Source organism: Fusarium redolens (assembly GCF_020744475.1).
Source record: "Fusarium redolens strain MPI-CAGE-AT-0023 chromosome Unknown BKA55scaffold_2, whole genome shotgun sequence".
In the NCBI taxonomy this organism is placed as follows: domain Eukaryota; kingdom Fungi; phylum Ascomycota; class Sordariomycetes; order Hypocreales; family Nectriaceae; genus Fusarium; species Fusarium redolens.
The window spans coordinates 3,538,267-3,559,509 of NW_025763665.1; the positions used below are offsets into that span (position 1 = coordinate 3,538,267).

At 47.3% G+C, this 21,243-nt stretch overlaps 8 protein-coding genes across 8 annotated transcripts; 4 read left to right on the top strand and 4 right to left on the bottom strand.

The window, feature by feature from the left end:
* Nucleotides 1-67: 67 nt before the first annotated feature.
* BKA55DRAFT_733959 (uncharacterized protein) lies at nt 68-4,323 on the bottom strand. Its single transcript, XM_046201242.1, has 11 exons — nt 3,171-4,323; nt 2,482-3,077; nt 2,404-2,418; nt 2,217-2,333; nt 2,032-2,112; nt 1,520-1,979; nt 1,245-1,459; nt 887-1,186; nt 688-798; nt 518-626; nt 68-459 (listed from the first exon to the last, which is right to left on the bottom strand). Exons 1-11 carry the CDS (start codon nt 4,204-4,206, stop codon nt 353-355), a joined length of 3,147 nt encoding a protein of 1,048 aa, XP_046055571.1. The 5' UTR covers nt 4,207-4,323; the 3' UTR covers nt 68-352.
* A 969-nt stretch (nt 4,324-5,292) lies between these two features.
* BKA55DRAFT_685035 (uncharacterized protein) lies at nt 5,293-5,661 on the top strand (the record flags this gene model as incomplete). Its single annotated transcript, XM_046198732.1, has 1 exon — nt 5,293-5,661. The coding sequence occupies one exon, from the start codon at nt 5,293-5,295 to the stop codon at nt 5,659-5,661; it is 369 nt and encodes a 122-aa protein (XP_046055572.1).
* Nucleotides 5,662-8,019: 2,358 nt separating this feature from the next.
* Nucleotides 8,020-8,788, top strand: BKA55DRAFT_534520 (RlpA-like double-psi beta-barrel-protein domain-containing protein-containing protein; the record flags this gene model as incomplete). The annotated part of the gene is made up of 2 exons (XM_046189604.1): nt 8,020-8,316; nt 8,369-8,788. 2 exons carry the CDS (start codon nt 8,020-8,022, stop codon nt 8,786-8,788), a joined length of 717 nt encoding a protein of 238 aa, XP_046055573.1.
* A 372-nt stretch (nt 8,789-9,160) lies between these two features.
* On the bottom strand, nt 9,161-10,916 carry BKA55DRAFT_499070 (general substrate transporter; the record flags this gene model as incomplete). The annotated part of the gene is made up of 4 exons (XM_046186619.1): nt 9,161-9,530; nt 9,582-10,210; nt 10,265-10,680; nt 10,733-10,916. The coding sequence occupies 4 exons, from the start codon at nt 10,914-10,916 to the stop codon at nt 9,161-9,163; spliced, it is 1,599 nt and encodes a 532-aa protein (XP_046055574.1).
* Nucleotides 10,917-11,447: 531 nt separating this feature from the next.
* BKA55DRAFT_685038 (glycosyl hydrolase) lies at nt 11,448-13,022 on the bottom strand (the record flags this gene model as incomplete). Its single annotated transcript, XM_046198733.1, has 2 exons — nt 11,448-12,820; nt 12,869-13,022. 2 exons carry the CDS (start codon nt 13,020-13,022, stop codon nt 11,448-11,450), a joined length of 1,527 nt encoding a protein of 508 aa, XP_046055575.1.
* Nucleotides 13,023-13,966: 944 nt separating this feature from the next.
* On the bottom strand, nt 13,967-14,737 carry BKA55DRAFT_685039 (uncharacterized protein; the record flags this gene model as incomplete). The annotated part of the gene is made up of 3 exons (XM_046198734.1): nt 13,967-14,134; nt 14,193-14,443; nt 14,506-14,737. The coding sequence occupies 3 exons, from the start codon at nt 14,735-14,737 to the stop codon at nt 13,967-13,969; spliced, it is 651 nt and encodes a 216-aa protein (XP_046055576.1).
* Nucleotides 14,738-16,508: 1,771 nt separating this feature from the next.
* BKA55DRAFT_685040 (uncharacterized protein) lies at nt 16,509-17,163 on the top strand (the record flags this gene model as incomplete). Its single annotated transcript, XM_046198735.1, has 3 exons — nt 16,509-16,540; nt 16,594-16,779; nt 16,827-17,163. The coding sequence occupies 3 exons, from the start codon at nt 16,509-16,511 to the stop codon at nt 17,161-17,163; spliced, it is 555 nt and encodes a 184-aa protein (XP_046055577.1).
* Nucleotides 17,164-17,488: 325 nt separating this feature from the next.
* Nucleotides 17,489-21,053, top strand: BKA55DRAFT_660294 (beta-lactamase/transpeptidase-like protein; the record flags this gene model as incomplete). The annotated part of the gene is made up of 7 exons (XM_046197548.1): nt 17,489-17,919; nt 17,970-18,199; nt 18,656-18,817; nt 19,378-19,695; nt 19,742-19,858; nt 19,903-20,161; nt 20,216-21,053. Exons 1-7 carry the CDS (start codon nt 17,561-17,563, stop codon nt 21,051-21,053), a joined length of 2,283 nt encoding a protein of 760 aa, XP_046055578.1. The 5' UTR covers nt 17,489-17,560.
* Nucleotides 21,054-21,243: the final 190 nt, after the last annotated feature.

Genomic DNA, 21,243 nt, shown 5'->3' on the forward strand with positions numbered 1-21,243 from the left:
ATCTATATTTCCTATTTTTTTTTTATTTTTTTTTTATTTTTTTTTATTTTATTATTTTTTTTAAAAAAAAACAAGCTATTTATGATAATATTATTGACTGCAGCTTTACATCACCGGCCAGCGATATTGTCACGGTAGCCAGCGACGGCGCCCCCCGCGTGATTGCTGGCACCATTGTGCTCTCACTATATCGGATCAGACTCTAATTTAACATTCGATACCATAGCTATGAAAGATCCACCACATCAAAAGGAAGATGCGACGGGGCGGGTCTGTCCGTCTTGCCGGCGATCAGGCCACTAAAAGCGCCAGAGGTGATGAAACTGGCGGAAGATGCTATATTAACTACTGCTTATCCTACTGGTTGTTCTCGAGAAAGGTTTCTCGGACCCCTCCGCGAATAATATAGGAACAGGACAAATATGAGAAGTGGGACCAGAGTCCCAAACTCCCCGATTACTAGAATGCTTAGCTGAGAAACCACGCGGGTTTTGAGCTCTGTCAGAGATAAACGTACCCATCTTCCGCCAAAACCAATCTGAAGGTATGCGAAGCTCCCCGTCCTCATTATGCGGGAAACCATCCGAGTTAACAGCGAAGAGGCTTGTCATGAACGATAGAGGGGTCTAAGACAAGCCAAGTTAGTGATCATACTCAGTGTGTTGGCTCGGTTCAAAATGAACTTACAAAGATAACAGTAACAATAGTAAATGGGAGGATGATGAAATTCATCAAACGTGCCGACTCTGCCTCTTTCAGCGACGCTTGGGCTAGCATTGCCTGAGTGATGTTGTTGAGCTGGTCAAAATCACAAATGTGTTAGTAAAGGTTAGGGTGTCCCAGTGAAGGCTTGCTTAATCTATGATCAAATATTGTTGAAACTTACACTTTCGAGGGTCTTAGCGGCGTCGTTATCCATAAACTTGATCCGGTTTATCATACCCTCTAATTCTGACACGAGAGGGCGAATGTAGTCCGGGTCTACGAAGGTCTTCGCCTGCTGTGGCGCAAGAATCCTGGAAAATTGCTTGACAACCTTCAACTGACTCGAAGAGACCTTCTGGATGAGGCCTAGCTCGTCACGAATATCCTTTACGTGCCAGGTGCAGCTGATAGCTCTGTTTGCTTGTTTGGAATCCCAGTCGTTTTGGGTGAAGTTGTTATAGAAAGTGGCTTCTTCATCGGCCTATGTAACCAAACAGAGTTAAAGGTAGTTGCTTCAATGAATCTTATTGGTCACGTACCTCAGAGGCGAGCTCGCTTTCAAATACATCAAGTATATGCTGGCCGAGCCCGGCCCGCATAAACTTGTCTGGAAAGGTGATTGTTTCCTGCACAATATGCTTCATAAGGTCATCGACACTGGAGATATTATGCAAACTGCTCTCCCGGATAGTTTCTAGCAAGTCATCTGCCATGCACATATTTCTCCGCGACGGTATCGCAGTAAGAATAGTGCCTACCGAGTGAGATTTGTCAGTCTGATGATGAAAGGATGAGGGGGAATAAAAATACTTACCGTCGTTTAATTTCCAGAGCCAGAGCTGCCGAACCATAAGCCATTTTGGACGACGTTCCTTGCGGATACTCTGCATCCTAGTTGAATCCCCAGCCCCTTCGCCCCCGCCGGCTCGCCCCGTGCGGCCTGAAGATGAACCTAGAGTTCCTTTGTTCTCATACTCTTCGATTCGTCCTCTTATTTTACGCAGCAAAGATTGGGTTTTGGAAAACGGATTCCGAGCCCTCCATTCTAGTGGAAGTTGCTCTAGCTGTGCAGAGTCCTGTTTTTGGGACCATCGGTAAATGACTTGGTTCTCCTTGCATCGCAATTTCGACAGACTCTCGGCGTTGATAGAAGTCTGGTCTAAGGTTTGTGGCATCTGTACTCCATATAACCCGGTAAAGGGAGAATAGGCTTCCTCACCCTGTGTTGCTGTAGAAGAATAATTGGGTTCCACCTCAATATCTATAAACGGAATCTGCATACAGTCTCGTTAGCAAAGTGCTATCAACTACAAGCTAAAGACATACTGCAAGAGATACCATTGATCTGGTTTTGGTGTTTTCGCCATGATCATTCTTGGTTGATTTAGGGGCATCTTTGCTCATCATCTGTTTTCTTGTCAATATCACCATGGATTTGCATTATTCCGAACAAAGCAGTTCAGATATTTCACATCTGAAATTTACATCTCAAACGCGAAATCCTGACTCACATGAGCATGAGGTTCTCTGATGCGACAACCATTGTTTCTCGCGTCGCGGACCTTCATGTTCTTTTCGAAGAATTTCCAAGTGGTGTCATCAATATTGGAATTGTCTTCGATGAATTTCTTAATTATTGAATAATCTGTAAGCAAAGTAATGACATAAGATCTAGATGCTGAATATTTATTCACTTACTCTAATCCATGTAATCTGTTTGAAGAAAGATGTTAGCCGAGCACTTTGAAATAAAATACGCACGTGGAAATATCTCACATTATTTGCAGGGAAGTTCACCCATCTCCATGTATCTTTAGCCATCATGAAGCTGCTATTAACTTCTGCAGCTTTCCCGGCTGTAGACTTCAGCTCAGGTTGATGTTCATCTTGGTGGTCTACTTCTCTAGACGATTCGAAAAGATCCTCCCAGGCGCATTGACATTCCTTCTCGCATTCAGCGAGGAAAGTAGTGTCTTTCGGCCAATTCTCTGGATAAAGAACGTCGGATACGGACTTATCTGTCGCGGTCCAATACAGAGGATTGCTGTTCTCAGTGGCAAGTTCATTTCTTTGGTAGCGACAATAGACTGGAGATTTATCGCAGACAGCCATTCTTGCCTTGGAATTTCTGCTGTGGCTCTGTGAAAGCTTCCTCGATGGGGCGAAGTGGTCTGCACCGATCGTTTGCTTTTCGCGGGATAGTATAGTCATGCGCTTCCAGAAATCTTTATCCGACCCCTGACTATCTAAGAAAATCCGTCTAGGGGTCTTCCCATCACGATTTAGAGTTTCCGGATCGGCACCGTTGCGGACCAGCATCTCGATTGCTTTCAGATTTTGTAATTCACAAGCGATGTGCAGAGGTGATTTTCCTAGAAGTAGTATTAACATATGCCATGCTATGAAGAAACGAGCTTGACGTTGAGGTAGTCGGGACTTTAAGTTTCACAGCTCAGCTTACGTACCTTCCATGTCTTTGGTATTCACTTCTGCTCCGGCCAATAGGAGGCTATCCAAGAGAGGTATAAGGGACTCAGATTTGCGGTTCCTTTCTTCCTGGCCGAGGGCTGCTGAGAGCAATAGATGAAGCGGAGTCATAAAACGCCAATCTAAAGCGTTTATATTTGCACCATATTCCGATAATGAAGCAAATATCTTGAGAGTCTTGTCTAGACCATCAACGTTAGTCAACAAGATACCACTAACTGAATCAAAAACCAAGTTGTGTAATGCAGTCCTGGACAAGATGTCTCCAACATTGATGTACGTCTCCGGTGACGTGGAGGAGCTCTTTTCGAGGATATCGCATACAAGATCGCAGTCTTCTTTTGATACGGCCTTATGGAGAACTGTCTCTTGCGAAAGCGTATTCTGCATATGCAGCTTTAGATTGCGCTTTGTCAGTAGGTAGTCCACATCTGACTTGTGGCCTCGACAGATGGCCATCCATAGGACCGAAACTGTGCCAGGCATCCACTCTTTTGCACGTTGTCTTTCCTTTTTTGTTAACTTTCGACTTAAGTTTGCCAATCGATCTGCAATGCCTTCAAGGCGGGCTTGTACGGCCATTTTGTACCCCGAACCGCGACTGCCGTAGACCTCATTCTCTGCAATATCGGTCTCAACCGCTTTTTGAAGTTTAGTTTTCGGGCGATAGAATAAGGATCCTGCCTCGATCTTGCCTGAATAGGAAACTGCCCCAGGGTTACTTGACGAGAAAGCTACTCCGCCGTTGCTTGAGACATTACTAGAGGATATCACACGCCCCTCTAGGTTATTTGTGAGGTCTTCGAAAATCTTTCGGATATCTCCATTGTTACCAAAGATGACTGCGTGCCATATCTCATCCTCTTTGCTCAGAACAAGCTTATCCAGAATAGTAGTACTCGAAGGCCGCCACCGGGACCAAATATCTTCGTACCACCAGTTTTCGAGGTAAACCAATCTCTCAAGCAAGAATACTAGGACAGAAAGAATATAAAATTCTAAGAGTGAAGTCATGTTGAGATCCGCAGAAAAAGCAGTAGAATGGTGAAACAGTGAAACAAAAAGCTGGAAGCTGGTTCGAGTCTATACTGTAGACATGAGGCGGGTATTTAATTTCGAAATGCCATTCCGCCACCCAGCTTACAGGTTACAAATACGGCACCGGTGTGAGCTATACCTTTCGGTTGCCTGCGGGATTTGTTGTCACCCTTGGCTCATCACCCCGCAGATATTGTCACAACTTGCACATTCACCACCCTATTGATGTATGTAAATCGAGCTATTAGGAAAGAGTTCTGCATATCCCGGCAGGTGTGGCGTGCTAGGCCCAACATTATTGATTGTGTTTAGCGGGGCTTATTGGCGGGCCTCAAAATGCTTTCAGCTGTAGGGTCACGAGATAAGACACCGCATGCAGAACACGACTTGATAATGCGATGTAGATCGAAACGCAATGTCAGAAAAGCAATCGATTAATTGACTGCTTTACGAGCGAAGTACCCGTGGGCACTAGTATTACTCACAAGCAGCTTCAACGTAATTTTGACTTGCTATCGAGATACAAGATCATCTACATGCCGTAAAATATGCAACATCATGTGTTTTTTTTTTTTAAGACAAGAGAGCGAATTATTCAGCTGGCAAAAAAAGGCTGCTCGACGTTGTGCAACCCTGTTTAAATTATCCTGTAATTCTATTGAATTAATTGCCAATGCCCCCGTTGTTCCCTGCAAACAAAACATGGGATCTGACAGCTGAGCTTTTCAGCTAACTCGCTTACTGATCGCCGAGAAAGTTGTTAAATCATGGGAAGACAGATCCAGCAGCGGAGAAAGGAGGTAACTTAAATATAAATTTATAAAGTATAACTCACGTTACTGGTATGCAGTTGCGGTAGCCAGCGGCGGCGCCCCCCTAGTGATTGCCGGCACCATTGCAAAAGAAGCAGTGGCTTTCGTATCAGGCGCTTAGTCCGTAGCCGCTCAAGCTGTAGTCGCTGGCGCCGCCTGCGAGTTAGCTCTCGCCGCCGTAGTTGCAGCTGAAGCCGTAGGTGCCGTAGCTGAAACGGCGTTTGCTGCGGCTGTTGCTGCTACTGCATCAATGGTTGCTGCAACAAACTTCTGGAATCCTGTTGGATGGGACCTTGGGGCCCTTGTCGTTGACGCGCGTGAGACAGCACCTCAGACTATCACCTGGGATTGTTACAAGCCTATTATACACGAAGATGCGGGCACACCAACTGAGCTAATGCTGCTAGCCGCGCTGGTTACTCGCCCGATGGTCGTTCGAGTTTTCTCCTGTGGATTTTCACGCGATGTCGAGAGCGCAGTTGAGATCACAACAAAAACCACGTCTGCCTATCTCCCTGATCTAGAGATAGAGAATGCTGTTGTCGAACTGTACCTACTACGGGGCGTCATGTTACCTTGGGGCGCAATTGCATATCATGCGGACAGGATGGAGGAATGAGTTTCCAGAGTTTGCTTATTTGTAAAGGGAAGATCAAACGGGATCCTGGTCAACCATTGGGAAAAGTTGATAGAGATTGTATACGGGAATAATGGGAGAAATTGCGTGTGTACTTGAGTAGCAAAAACCCCAGCATGTGTTCGCGTGTCCCCTTGACAGGTATATTCTTCAAGAACGGCCAGAAGAAAGCCATTCATTCTCTCTAGAATATGCTTGATGAATTAATATCTTAGGCGAATTAATGTTGAAGATGCCGATCTCAGACAGACTTCATGCGAGTTCACAGTAACCTGTTGGTCTCTTTGCTAGGCAGAGCGGTCGCCAAAGCCCCTGAATCATCTATCAACAATTACTCCTTTCAAGAGCAAGTCTCTCGTGTGACGTTGAGGTGCCGATATAGGCATGAAAGATCACAGTGAGTATCTCAGGGTCCTCCAATATTATACAAGGTTTGCGGCTGAGGTACGTGGTGCTGATATCTCAAAACCTGCAGGGGGACACTTGGGATGAAAACCCCACGTTTCGCATCTTGGTGCCCGCTACTGGGTGTCACCCAACCCAGTTTGGGGTTTCAAGTTTCAGGTGTAGGAGAAGTCATTTGGGAGCTGAGATTATGTATGTTGGGCGGTGTTGGTGACGAGTCGTGCGTGACCTTTTATCATCAGCCCATGTTGAGAACTTCTTGAATATGGCCTGATACTGCCGTTTGGTAGTTTAAAGTTACTCCAGGTTCTATTCTTCCAAGATGTATCACCCTGACGTTATTTTCACGAAAATAACTTTGGGTTTGTGATGTAATTAATGGCTAGGACAAAAAGGTTGACGACTCGGCAGAATTTACGTTCGTTTATTGTACCAAGACAACGGCACATCAACCGTCCTTGGCGATGCGAAACTTATTGCCGTTAGAAACTTTGGCCGGGACTAACCCAGTAGTACTGTGACGCGAAACTATGCTGCATCTTGTCAACGACCTGAAGTTTATATCCATAGCTTGCCATTGACTTTGGCATCATGTAGCCGCGTCAGACTTTCTTGTTTCCGTCTGGCCGTCTAGATGCCATACAGATAAGCTCCGGTTAAGAAGAGACTGTCGCTATCTACGTGCGTCCAATCCTGACTCAACGCTTTGTAATAGTGTCCCCTTTTCAGCTGCATGCATCGTCTGATCTTAATATCATCAGCTGCAGTGTCATGATACGAGAGTCAGCAGCTGTATCCATTGCACTGCAGTAGCTTCAAACCCTTTACTGAAGAGTAATGACCGCAGTTGTGAATTAAAACGCCGAAACTTCTCGCAAATTGATCAAGCGCCCGGCTCTATGTTTGTCAAGCCCCGGTTTCAGCTAGACCCACGTCTGCCATGTTGTCGGATATTGAAATCGCAGCGGCTTTTACGTTGTATTGATCGTGGATATCATGCTACTCTGCAGAGTCAGTATTGTGTATCATCCAGAAAAGATGAAGTTCTGCTATTGTAAATCCACCAGATTATCTCATTTAAAGTACTGCTAGTCTACCAGATCGTATCGATGTAGCCACTTCTTGATCCTGTATCAATGCATTTCCATCGGCCAAATGCTGAGTCTCAGGGCAATGCCATGCCAGGGAACTCGGCACTCAATTAGAGTGCAGCTGTGGCTTGGATTTAGTTTAGTTGCTGTCTCGCTTACATCCTCGCTAAGCTATATACCGTATCGTAATAAAACATTAAATCATCCCCAATCGCCTTGCGCTCCAATAAACCCCGATTTTTCTAGAAGACTACACCGAAGATCAGTCTCGGAGCCGCAATGAAAGGGCACGAAACGGTTTACCGGCCTTCCCTCCATCGTCCGGACCAGAAGCTGGCTATCGGGGTGTGACAGGGATGTAGTCGTTTAGTTTGATTGGCATCTCGCCAAACCTGTCAACTCTGAAACACGGTAGCGCAAACTCTCACGGTAAACCGGCATCAATAACACGATCTGGTATTAGACGGATCGTTGAATGAAACCATCCCGCAGTGCCATTCGATTTCCCCTCTTACGAGCCCTTTTTCGCGGCCGCATTTCCCGAGTCCAGACCAATCCTGGAGAATGGCAGTTGTGAAAAAACAGGGGTTCGGCATTGGAAACAGCTAGGGAATGATGGACTTAGTAAAAACCTCGTCAGCATCGACAACCTAGTCAAAGTCATCAGCAAGGAAATTACTTCGCGGTGTTCTGGAATGTTGTATATAAGACTAGACCTCCTCTAACCACCAACGACATCCAATCTCATCAACGCATTCTTTTTTTCAAGCTTTTATTTCTTCATTCATTCATTTCAAGCAAACTTACATTCATTTCTAACAACACCAACGCAAACACTTTCATCATGTTCGGTAGCATTTCTACTTACTTCGTCACCCTCTTGGCCGCAGCCTCGACGGTTGCCAACGCCGCTGCTACTTCCAAGAACCCCGTCTACACCGGTCTCGGTACCCGATACGGTCTCAGTGATGGCTGCACTGAGGAGGATTGCTGGCAGAAGGGTGCCTGCAGCTTTGTCGACTACAAGCTGCCCCATGGCATTGACGGAACTACCTGTGTCTCTGAGGATATCTGGAACAACGGAGCCAACTGCGGTGGTTGCATTCAGGTTTCCTACAAGGGCAAGTCCCTCAAGATCATGGTAAGTCCAAGTTTAAACACACAGTGACACAATATAGATCTAACTGGTATAGGTCACCAACAAGACTGGCGGCGACAAGAACCATCTCGACATGACCCCCGCCACCTGGTCCAAGCTAACCAACGGCATGACCGGCGGTGGTGTCGACGGCATCAAGTGGAAGTGGATTGCCTGCCCTCTCCCCAAGGGAACCCCCCTCCAGGTCCACATGCACGGCGGTGCCTCCAAGTACTGGTTCGCCGCTACCATCGAGAGTGCCACCCACCGCGTCAAGGCCGTCGAGGTCAGCAGCGACAGCGGCAAGACCTGGCAGAAGACTACTCTTAAGGACCCCAACATGTGGATCCTCAAGGGTACGCTGCCCAACGACACTGCCTGGGTCCGTGTCACCAGCGTCAACAACAAGAAGGTCATTGTCAAGAATGTTGCTCTCAAGTCTGGACAGGTCACCAAGGGTACTTCCAACTTCTAAGGGGATTGAGGGGCATGGTATTGTGGATGCAGGGCTCGAGGCTCTGAACTATTTTATTTCATGTGTGTGTTGATAATCTCAAGCTGGCCTTTATGGTTCATATGAAAAAGTTTCTTGTATATATATTCTGCTGGGATGGACGCTAGAGGTATCTCTCAGCCCAATAATATGAACCATATCTAATCATTGGCCTCTTGGATGACTACCACTGGGCACTGAATTGAGAACTGAGTGTTCAGCGCATTGAGAAGTGGTTTGCTACAGAGATAACTAACAACATCCATGTCTTCTCGGGTATACTCATGATAAATGACCTCCCTTCGCCCCAGGCCTGTCATGAGCCATCATATCTATCAAGTTATCTTACTACCTCTAACGAGTCTCAACCTCAGTAGCACGAGGTCCCTTAGAATCCACCTCGGTCATCATAACACCTCTCTCCTTCATATCAGCCCTAGCAACCTCACCAACATCAACCGCATCACCATCGAAGTACTTGGCGATTTCTTCCATAGGCGTGTAGCGGGTCTCGATGAGGAAGAAGTAAATGACATACACCTCAAAACCGAGAAAGACGCAGTAGATGGTGTAGTACTTCCAGCCCATGGCCTCGAGAGCAATACCGTTGATGTACTGGTTGAAGAAAAGCGCGGCAGTGACACAAAAGTTGAGCCACGTGAAACCCTTGGCACGAAGACCGTAGGGCAGAATCTCAGTGGTGTAGTTGGCCATGAGACCAGACCTGGATCCTTGTTAGCTTCGAAATTGGGGTAGGTAAAATAGTGTCACTCACTTAATGTCGTAGAACAGACCGTAGATGAAGGTCAGCGCTACAAAGGCATAGCCAAGAGCCTTGTTGGGATCGATGTCATATCGAGCCGAGACAATGGTCCAGAAGGTGAAGATGACGCAAGTTCCAATGGTCGAGGTAAGATAAATAGGTCGACGGCCCAGAACATCAATGAAGAACGCAAAAGCCGTGTTGATGATCAAACCCTGCGTCTTCATACCCGCATTGATACCAAGCTGAGTCTCTGCCTTGGTGATACCAACATTATCCATGATGCCCTTAAGGTAGTAAGAGATCAGACCGTTACCACTCCATTGACTGAAGAAACCAAGAGCAGTAATGAGACCAATTCTCTTACGGTTGCCAGGAGTCTTGAGGAAGTCTACCCACGCTGTCTGTCCAACTTCCTTGTCGAGGGCGATGGCGGCCTTGATCTCACTGAACTCGAGCTGGACGAATTCATCATCAGGGTTGTCCTCTGCGTGATAATGAGTGAGGACCTTGAGGGCTTGGTCGTGCTTGTCCTTGCTGAGGAGCCAACGAGGACTCTCGGGCATCCAGAAGATACCGATGAGGATGATGACACTGCAGATGGACTGAAGGAGACTAGGAAGGCGCCAGGACCAGTTACTCTATGTCACATATTAGTACCTCGGCAACCTCTTCTCGTTGGTGGGGGGACATACCTTGATCTGAAGAGTACCGTAAGTGACCCAACTGGAGATGAAAGCACCAGAGTGATAAGAAGCACCACTCAATGTCACAAGAATAGCACGATCTTGAGGATGGGCAATCTCAGCGATGAGTAGAGGCGCCGATCCAAGAACAATGCAATCACCGAAACCCAGAATGATACGCGCCGCAACAAACATGCCAAAGTTCTGAGCTCCAGCCTGAAGACCAACAGCGAGCAGCATAAGAATACAGCCAATCTGCACACCAACCTTGCGACCAGCCCAATCAACCAGATAAGGCACCACAAAGAGTCCAATGAGAGAGCCAAGACTCATAGAGGCGTTGAACAAGCCGAGGATGGAGCCTCGTGGGCGATTGAAGTACTCTTGCCAGTAGGAGAGGGTCTGAAGACCATTCATCATGGAACCTGACCATATTAGCAAACTGTGTAAGCGAAGTAGTGACATGGTGAAACTTACCATCGAAACCATTGGCAGTATTGGTGAGAATAAGAATAACAATGTAAAAGTACAGAATTCGCATGTTAGGTCTCTTCCACCAAGGCACACGAGCAAATTCCTTGCCAGCAAAGAAGAAATGTCCTTTAGCTGGCTTATCAGGAATGACCTTTTGGGTCCGCTGAGGAGGAGTGAGAAGACCCATGATGCCTGTAGCTTTCACCAGTATCAGAGATTGAAGATCTGAGCCAAACGATCAACATCGGGGAGACGCAGTAACTTTATATTACTGACTCAGAAACTCGACCTAGCCAGATGATTCACGAACCCAGAGCCAACAGACTGTTCCATCCATGCACTCAGGACCCCCCACGCTCAGTCATTGGCTCGGCTTACCCCAAATTGAAGCTTCTTTCCCCGCATGTCTTTATCCGAGCTACGAGGAACGAAAATCATCCCCATGGGGAATTTATGTGCCCAATTGGCGTTAACCGGCTAATATTGTGATAGACATGCGCGGGCGTAAAGGTTAATTAGCCTATTACATTCTTTAACGGGTAAATCATAGCCTGAAAGCTTAATTAAGGGCCAACAGTCATTAGAGTCATGTGCCATAAACCCAGACATTTTACAATGGGACATGCAATTCACACCAATAGGCTGGACCCGGATATAAAAGTTGGGAGCGTAGCCGAGCCGAATTCAATCTTAATTGACTTGGCATTGGATGTGCTATCTACTCAACCTGCAGATCAACGACTTCAACCGTGACATTCTCCTGCGCCAAGGCATACGCACCGATAACGGGACCGACAAAGTCAGGCCCTGTCATATCGAGCGTGTCAAGCGTCGCAATGTGTTCCCAGTCTTTACCGGCTGTGTAATATACCCGATATTCCTGCTCTGTGTACTCAAAGCGGAATTGGATGGTGTCAACATCCTTGTCCAGTGCGCGCTGTTCCGTCTTTTTGAGATCCTTGGCGTTGTTGACGAATTCGTAAACTACTGCCTTTTCGGCGGCGTCGTAGTAAACACGTAAGTAGCGGTGTTCATCTTTGTAAACTGCGAGACCGGTCTTGATCTTTGAAGATGTGTTGAGCTTGAAGGTTGCGCTGCTTTGCCCTGCGTGTAGACGCTGTCGCTTACCGACAAAACTGGGAGATTCCTGTGGGTGCGATAGATCGACAGACGACGAGGTTACACTGATCGTCTTGCTGCCACTGTCAATCTTGTATTTCTCCAAAATTGGGTCTCGGATGTACAGGAAATCCACGCCCTCCACTGCTGTCAATCCCTGCACTGCGTTGACACTTGCAAGTCGGGATGTATTGATCACAGCCTCGACGGATTCAAGACGGAGCCAATCATCGGTCCACTTTGCAGGCGTGAGATGCGACTCTCTTCCCATGTTGTATCTTCCGTCTTTATCTCTGCGCACTCCGAGAAGAACTCCCCACCACTGGCCGTTCTCATCCTCAAACACGTCGCAGTGGCCTGTATGACGGACATACATGTCTTTGCTCGCCGGGACTAAGATGGGGTTATTGGGACATGGCTCGTAAGGACCCCAGACATCGCGGGATCGAGCCATGGTGATCATATGGTCTTCATAAGTTCCGCCCTCAGAAATCATGAGGCAGTACCAGCCGTTTCGCTTGTAAATATGCGGGCCCTCGGGGTAAACGCCTCCTGTACCTTCCCAGAGGATCTTTTCCTCTGATAACTTCTTGCCCGTCTCAATGTCAATCTCAAACTGAGCGATTCTGGTATAAGGACCAGGAGCCTTGGAGCCTTGGATATATGTCTTTCCATCATCATCAAACAAGATGCTGGGATCAATGCCGTCAAAGTCATACCAGATGAGGTCATTCCACTGGCCTGACCAGATATCCGTGGTGGTGGCAATAAAGTTCTGCAGAGAATACCGAGTATCCTCCGTTGCTCTCACAACATTCGTGCAGACAACGTAGAAAGTGCCATTGTTGTAGCGAATGGTTGGAGCAAAGAGACCACCAGTCGCGAGCATGACTTCTCCAACATCTGGCATACGGTTGACTTCGGTGTCTGATTGTTTCAGAATAACCTGCCCCGGTCTACTAATAACATTTCCTACATCATTGTCAATAAGGGACACGCAGAAAGGCATGGGTAGCTTACCGATATGCTTCCACGATACAAGATCCTTCGAGGCGTAGACGGGAATACCAGGAAACATGTGAAAGGTGGAGTTGACAAGAAAGTACCACTCGCCAACCTTGACGATGGACGGATCGGGGGAGAAACCAGGGATGATGGGGTTGGAGGGCGACATTGTGGCTGCAGTATCTCTCTCTGACTTGTTGGACAAGTTTTGTACAAGCTTGGCCGTTTCAAGATGGCAGTTCGCATCGGCAGCTGAGTTGATACTTATGTTCCGCACCATGTGGACAAATGCATGTTGGTGATATCCGGCTGGGCTGAATGCATTTAGCCGCCCAATCGGCTGACGCTAAACTGAGGGGACGAAAGGTGCAGTGAGCAGTCTGATCGACCTATTGAAAACAGCGTGTAGATTGTTGTACGAGAGTGCTGTGACTTTCTGGGCAGTTGGTGCGGGGTGACAGTATGCTATTATTTATCAGCTCCACCGCGTGTTTGTTGGTTACTAAGGTATGATGTCTCTCAGTGGAAGTGGTGGGGTTACCCTGCAGCTACCACAATAAAATCAGGCGACTGGATCGCACGGTCGCCGATCGCGTTCTTTTGCCATAGCTATGTTGTGTTTGTACCCTACAAGAGGGCTGAGATAAGTTTGTAGGAAAGGCTTTGGATATTACGTGGTATCTGTCTAGACCAACAGAAGCATTCCACATAGTTACGAATTGCTTCATGGTAATGAAACATTGCCCCCCGCCAATGGGAGTGAAGGAACATGTGTAGCAATTGGTTAGGCGTTATGGTATAATTTTTAAATAGTGAGCTAGGGGAACGGATTCAAACATTCGGGGACTGGAATCAGCGGATGGCATGAGTGCCAGTGCCACTAGTCAAGGATCGTATGGAGCATATCTTTGTGTCCAACTAGTAGACGGCAAAGATTGAAGGTTTCACATGCAATATAAACTTAGTGATACGTGGCATTCAATATATTGCTATAGACCCAGGCCATCAGAAGCGGATTCCTCTCCCGCGGTAAGTTGGCACTCCGCGGCGGAGGCGATACAAGAGAGTACAAACAGTAAGCAAAGACTGTCCAATAGTGAACAGTCAAGCCATCTAGTACCAAGTAGGCTCCTCATCTGGGGTGGGAGCATCAGGCTTAGCATATCCATAGCGGATCATCTTGGTGGTCTCACCATTGGCGAAAACAACCATCTGTCCGTCGGTCTCAGCGAGAACCCAAATGGTCTCGGTAGAGACCTCGTTCTTCCACATGAGAAGGTACTATACTAAGAATCAGCATTTGACTTGACTGAGAAATAATCAGAAAGCCTGTACTTACCTCGTTCTGCGGCTGAAGAGTGATCTTGGTCTTGCCGACGTGGCTGTCACGATCAACATAGATAGTTGACCAAGCCCCGCCAGCAGTCGACTTCTTAACAGCAGCATACAGCTCCATAGGAACTTGGGCGATACCAAAAGAACCAGGCTTTGCAAAAGTACCAGCTGCCTGATTCTCGGGGTTCGAGAGCTGATTCTTGTCATAGGTGGTGAGATAGTTGGGTGAGATCTCCACCTCGTTGGTGCTGGCAACTACCTGCTTATCGGCAAGTCTCTGTACTTTGCAACCTTTATGGCAAAAGCGCGAGGGCCACTTATAGGGTCGCCTGGGTTAACGCTGCTGACAAGGAAGACCTTGAAGTTCTCGGTCCACTTGAACTCAGTGGTGGAGAGAAGCTTCTTCCAGTCACTGCTGGCGGCAATGCTGTAGCCATCAAAGACTGTGTTTAGGGACCCATTGACCTTGCGGGCGATGACGAGCTTGTCACTGGATTGGGTGTTGAGGATGGCCTTGTCAATGGAGACGGTGAGATTGAAGCTAGGCATGATGACGGTTGGTTTTTTGAGTGATGAGTGAAGATGTAAGTGCTTGTTGTGTGTTCTGTTCTGTGAGTTGTTGATGATAATGTTTATTTTACTGGCGATGCGAGAGAGTTTATATATCTGATTCCTCATAAACCTCGGCAGGAATGTTGAAGATTCAAAAGTCCATCTTCCATGACGCTCGTTCATCCCCATCCTCCAATTTGGGAAGAGATGGAACAATCACGGAGATACCGAACCGTACAACGGAGCCATCTCAACATCCTTCACAGATTCAGTGATCACGCCGAGACACAAACTCCTTGATTTCGTCCCATCAGCCCTCCACAATCGATAGTCTCAACCAAAGTCCCCCTTCGATGATGCCAATGACCAACCTCATCGTCTTGGCGATCGAACCGGACATCTTGCTCCTGTCCTTGCCGGACCACCAAACAACTGATCAGAGGCAATATCACCTATGATGGCGTTCGAACAATACAGCATGTAGAGTTGTCACAGTGGCTATACGAGAACTTGCTCGTAGTACAGCAGACAGGGCACTTACTGGATAGTCTTACTGAGACAATACCAGCCAATAAACGCCGCGCCCTCTCTTTGGAACTGGTGAGAACGATGCATAAACGAGACCCGTTATGTGCAGTCCTAGCGCTTATCTGGTATTCAAGCCAATGATAGCGATTTGGATTTGCCGCCTCGTCATACACTGCAAGATAGTGCGCTGGGAACTTCTGAGACATGGCTCCAGAACTGGTTATCATGCTGAGTTTTTTGTCTGTCTAGACATTGAATACTGCATAACGAAAATGCAGCATCGGGCAGTCCGAGACATATGTATTCTCAAAACGGATTGGTCAGCCTTATGCTTCTATTCATGACGCGCTTCATGATGGGGCCAGATCTCACTATTCCCCGATTGAGGCTATAGGGCTGGGATCTGAGACATGCCTAGGCTGTGTATGGACGTTTAGGCAGCCCCGGGTTCACCTTCATCATGTGCACTGCATGAGGCTAACAATCTAGCCCTTGTGATTCATTGAATCAAGCCATAGGGCTGAGGAATCTGAGAACAGGACATGATAATTATAGCTAGTCTGGTATGCTCAAAGCTCTTGTGGTAGGCTATCATGAGTGATAGTTTCTACCCCACGTCTTGCAAGAACCCTGTTACATCGATCATGGTCAGATCTAGATTACCGATGAGCTAATCGAACTAAATGCGTGACCACGGATATCCTTTCTGTTTTGCCAGTACTGTGAGACAATCGTTATTTCCAGATAATGAGGACCATACCAAAGTTCCTTAGGGCTTCTCACAACCGTTAGACTTGGGGAGAACGATGCCTTGGCGTTGTGATTGACCAAGGAGGCTTCATGTCAATACCAATAGCGTATGTGTGACAAGAGCACAAATTTCGCGGGATGGGCTATTTCGCAAGCAGAGCCAAGACACTCACTGCGTAGCATGGCTGGAATTGATCATCAGAGGCCTCAGGAATCAAGATCGAGAGAGAGGAAAGCGTCAACGGCAAATGAGTCCCTCCTGTGTTGGGCATATCGATCAATTCCTGGCGCTCCCTCGTTGAGAAGCCGCTGTTACTTGCGTCCTTGAACCCAGGGAATGTTGCTCTCGCAAACAACTCTATATAAGACGCCCAATAATCTTTACCCAAACATCACCAACACCTTCTCATCTACCTTCCCACTTCATCACCCAAAATACCTCTTTGCCCAACTTGCTCCGCTTTGACTCTGGAATCTCTCGTCGCCACCGATGTCGAGACCCAGAAATACGGCTACAGGCTTGTTGAAGATCTTGACATTCTCAGGCAACGTGCAACTACATGTGAGGTCTGCAGACTTGTCGAGGAGCGCATCAATGTCCTTCCACTTCCTTCTTCAACTGTGAAGAAAGATGCTGCCGTTTGGGCTTCTGGCATTTCCACTACTGATCCGCCTACTACGCCGTCGTTGACTGGTGTCATCTTTGCTTGCAATGGGCGAAGTGCGACACTAAATATCTACGGCAATCCTCCTTTGGAGAAGTAAGCCTTACTAATCTTCACATCGGGTAATGAGCTAAATCAGACAGCAGTACCGTCAAAAGACAGGCCATTATTCCAAGTATCGACGTCACCCGCGTCGCCGACTTCGTCAAGCAGCACGAGCAACAATGCCTGACACCAACCCATGCTCGATGCCACCAAACCCTAAGCGGCGAACCCCTTAACAGAGGCTACAGACCTCCACGTCTCTGGAACGTCAATACCAACAAGCTCGAAGAAGATCCTCGTGAAATGCAGGCTTCCTCATATAATGCACTGAGCTACACCTGGGGCCGGCAGCGAGCCGTAGACCCGTGCTCTTTATCTATTGGTTTCAAGATAGTCCAGTCGGCATCCGAATGCTTTACTTTTACCGTCCATTAGAAAATATTCTAGCTAATGACACTCACCAACCAAGTTTATTGCTGACAGTTAGCTCGTCGGGGCTGAAAACCCCCTGTCCATAGACCATCTCGACTGCGTTAGATGCGCGTTAGATGCAAGGTACACATCATTCGCCCCCACACACTCACGGATTTAATCAATCTCGACTTCAATAGCCTCTCAAACTATTGGCATTAGCGCGGCGCCAACGACTAAATTTGCGTCCAGCCAACACACCTTTCGGAGTCTTTTTGGCAATTTGACAGCGGGCTTTAAATAGGAGGCGCCACGCCAAATAATCTTGAGATGGATTTGCGTTCTGCAACCTCACACTCGTTTACCTGCACTCTCTCAGTCGCTTCCACTCGTTTAATCACTCGCCCGTGACTTCGTTAAAATGGTTCACTATTCTATCTTTGCCGTGGCTTTTGCCATTCTCGGAGCCGAAGCTGGTCCCTGCCGACCCACGACCGTGACAAGCCACGCTGTGGCCTCTTCGACGGTCGCTTCCGACACCACGGTTACTACGTTGGCTACGACTGTGACCACTGCCCTTGCCGAGACCACTTCTACCGCTGTAGATGAAACCACTTCTACTGCGGTTGCAGAAACCACGACGACTACCGAAGCACCCGGCTGCGTTGAGACCCAGGTCGTTGTCAACCCCGGCTTCGATGACAGCGACAGCAATAAGTCACCTTGGTCCGGCGACGGCTCGCTCACCACCGACGGCCCCAATTCCGCTCCCAACGCCATGTAAGTCCCGTCATCTCTTTACATTTCTTTGTATGCTAATAGTGCTTCAGATCCTTCATCTTCACAAATGGCCAAGGCAGCGCCCAAATTTCCCAGACTCTGACCAACCTCGACGGCAACTACCGACTATCTTACAAATGGGGTGTCTTTTCCGGTGTCAACGTCGGCTCTGGTTTCTCATGCACTATCACCCCCAAGGTCGGAAACGATAATCTTCCTGGCATTTATCCCTACACCTTCGTCGGTTGGACTCCCGAGAGTCAGACTTGGTCAAGCGGTGGTAACGCCGTGGCCGAAGCTGACTTGTCGTTTGTGATGCAATGTTCCGGAGAGTATGATCAGCTTACGATCAATTTTGATGACATCACATTCACGAAGCTCTGCGGTCCTCAGGCTAATTAAGGGCCTACCTAATCTCTCCAGGCAAGGATGCTATAAATGATGAATCTTATGTCACATATTAATTCCTTGTGCCAGCATTTAGCTCTGGACAATACATATTCGTTTCGTTTTTAGACGGAGTAGTGCTGTCTAGAATAAGATATTAATTAACACCCTACTATTGTACATATCATATTTCCGTCTCTGATAAAGACTATGAGTACATCTGATATATCTCTCCGTCTGTGATGCGATGTTCCTGGTAATCCTCTTGCTGCAATATGTATTAGGAAAGTGAGAAAGTATTATATAAAACTCTCCGTAGCCGCATCCAATAAACATCTCATATGCCCAGCTTTACGTCACTCAGCATCCATGAGTAGCCTAAATTCCCAATGGAGCCGCATAGCTGACACCGTCTTACCGCCAAGACACCATGATCTCCTACTGCAAGATCTCGATGTATGCTTCTCTTTAGCTATACAAGATTCAACGAAACCCCACGATAATGTGATTTGTAAGTTAGAATCGTAATAAATCTTATTGGATGTGGGATGTCTTAGGCAGATAGGATCCAAGAATGGTAATCAAAACCTTATTTCGGTGGTTTTCTGCCATGATCTGGTGAATCCTTCGTCATCCAAAAACGTCATAAGCTTACGCAGAGTATCTCATGACTTGGACTTGAGGGGCAGTAAGCAATACTGTAAATGATTATGATTCCTTCCTCCGTGGAGATGGGCTAATATAGCTAATATTGCTTCGTGGGCCGTCGGTCTTTAGGGTGTCTTTATTATAAGATAGTGAGTAGCTCATTGTCTACTATTCCCATTCGCTCAGATACAGTTCAGGTCTGATCGAAACCTTCAGCCAAGATGAAGACCCTTCAGCTTTACCTCTATACTTCTCTCTTTGTAGGAAGCTCCCTCGCAGTTCGCGGGGGCCACTGTCCGCCTCTCGGCCCCGTACTTCCCGCGCCTGTCCATCCTTCCACGCACACCTCCGTCAAGGCAGCAATAGCTTCTATCCAAGAGCGACTTGAAGAAGTTACTGCTCCATTCAATGAGTCCTCCCTAGCAATCGCCATCAAATCAACCTACGAAGATGACTACCTGCTCGAGTTCGCCAGCACGCCTCCAAAGGTAGACCTTCGTGGAGTCGATAAAGTAGACTCAGACACTGTATTCCGCCTAGCCAGTCTGTCAAAAGTCTTCCCTGTACTGGCCTTGTTGAAACTTCACAAGGTTGACTTTGACGATGTTGTTACGAAATACGTACCTGAACTTCGCGCATTGAAAAAAGAAGCTCGAAAGCAAGATGCTGTTTGGGCAGTTGACTGGGATCAAGTCACTATTGGGGCATTGGCGTCTCATATCGGCGGTATACCAGCTGACTGTAAGTATGCGCATAACTAAGAATTGAGATTGTGCTAATGTGTTAGTGGCAACTGATGTCGAGCCTTACGGAGACTGGACAAAACTTGGCTTTCCAACAGCTGACCCATCTAAAAGCCTCAACTGCTCTGGTATTTTAGGTATCCCAGAGTGCAGTAAAGCAGGTAAGTTTCTTATAACGTCGTAGTTGATGGGCGCTCATATATAGACTTCTTTGAACGGTTCGGCGAGAGGTCCCCTGTGTACGCACCCTACGCTGTGAACCCTGTTTACTCAAACGTAGGATTCGCTATAATGGGATGGATCATTGAGAAGGTCAGCGGTATGTCTTCTGGGGAGTTCATCAAGAAGGAGATCTGGGATCCTACTGGAATGGAGCATACATTCTACTCGAAGCCCGATGACTCATTGGGATTCATCCCCGTTGATGATGAGTGGTGGAACGCAACCCTTGGCTATGGTGATCCGTAAGTTTTTCCCAGATGTTCTTCATGAGAAGCACTGACAAATTTGGCCACCAGGGCTGGGGAATATTATTCTTCTATCAATGATATAATGGCTTTTGGAGACGCGATCCTCAAGAACAAACTTCTTGGTCCTGCTGAGACAAGAAAGTGGATGAAGCCTGCTACTAGTACATCATCAAGAGGTATTTTGCTAGGCGAGCCTTGGGAGATATTCCGCGCCGACAACGTCACCAAGGACAGCCGCCTCATTGAGTTTTACACCAAGGCCGGTGATATCACCACGTATCATTCGCTCATGGTGTTGATCCCGGACTACAACTTGACCATTACCCTTCTCAACGCTGGTCCTGAAGTCAGCGGCGGTCTTCTTCAAACTCTCTTTTCGGAAATCGCCAAAGAACTCCTCCCTGCTGTGGAAGAGGCCGGCAAGGATGAAGCTGCCAAGATCTACGGTGGTACATACACCGATGACAAAACCAACTCTACGCTTACCCTCTCAGTTGATGATGAGCCAGGTTTCCACATCACGAACTGGACAGTCAGAGGCATTGACATCGCAAGTACATACCTCAGCATCGGGCTACCACCAACCTTTCCTACACCTCTAGGGCAAGTCCGCTTCCGCTTATACCCAACTGGTCTCAAGAGCGATACTGAATCGTCATGGCGAATGATGTACACTGTTGGGTCAGAGAAGGATAATGAGGAAGCAAATGCGCTGTTTGCCTGGCCAGATGGGAACTGTAATACTTGGGCATCGTTGGATCGTATTGTGTACCAGCTTTTGTCTCATGATCATTTTGTGTTTACTGAATCTGGGAAGGGCCGTGATAGGACGGCTGAGAAACTTGAGCTTGTTGGCTACAGGGTTACAATGGATAAAGACAGCTAGTTATATCTGTATGACGGGACTAGCTGCTTGAATACGGTACGGAGGTTGCTGCGGACTTGAGCAACGTACTGAACTGTGAAAATTACTTGGAGCTAGAAATAAACAATCTGATCATTTCAGCACTAGAGAAAAAGATCATTTACCAGCAAGCTATGGTGAATAGATTTGCCCATAAAGCTGTAGGCAGCCA

Bases quoted from the DNA above. Each gene is read 5' to 3' on its own strand.
- BKA55DRAFT_733959 (XM_046201242.1), bottom strand. From the start codon at position 4,206: ATGACTTCACTCTTAGAATTTTATATTCTTTCTGTCCTAGTATTCTTG. The intron at 2,113-2,216 runs GTGAGTCAGGAT...ACAAGAAAACAG, and splicing joins TCAGAGAACCTCATGCTCAT to ATGATGAGCAAAGATGCCCC. The intron at 627-687 runs GTAAGTTCATTT...GGCTTGTCTTAG, and splicing joins CTATTGTTACTGTTATCTTT to ACCCCTCTATCGTTCATGAC.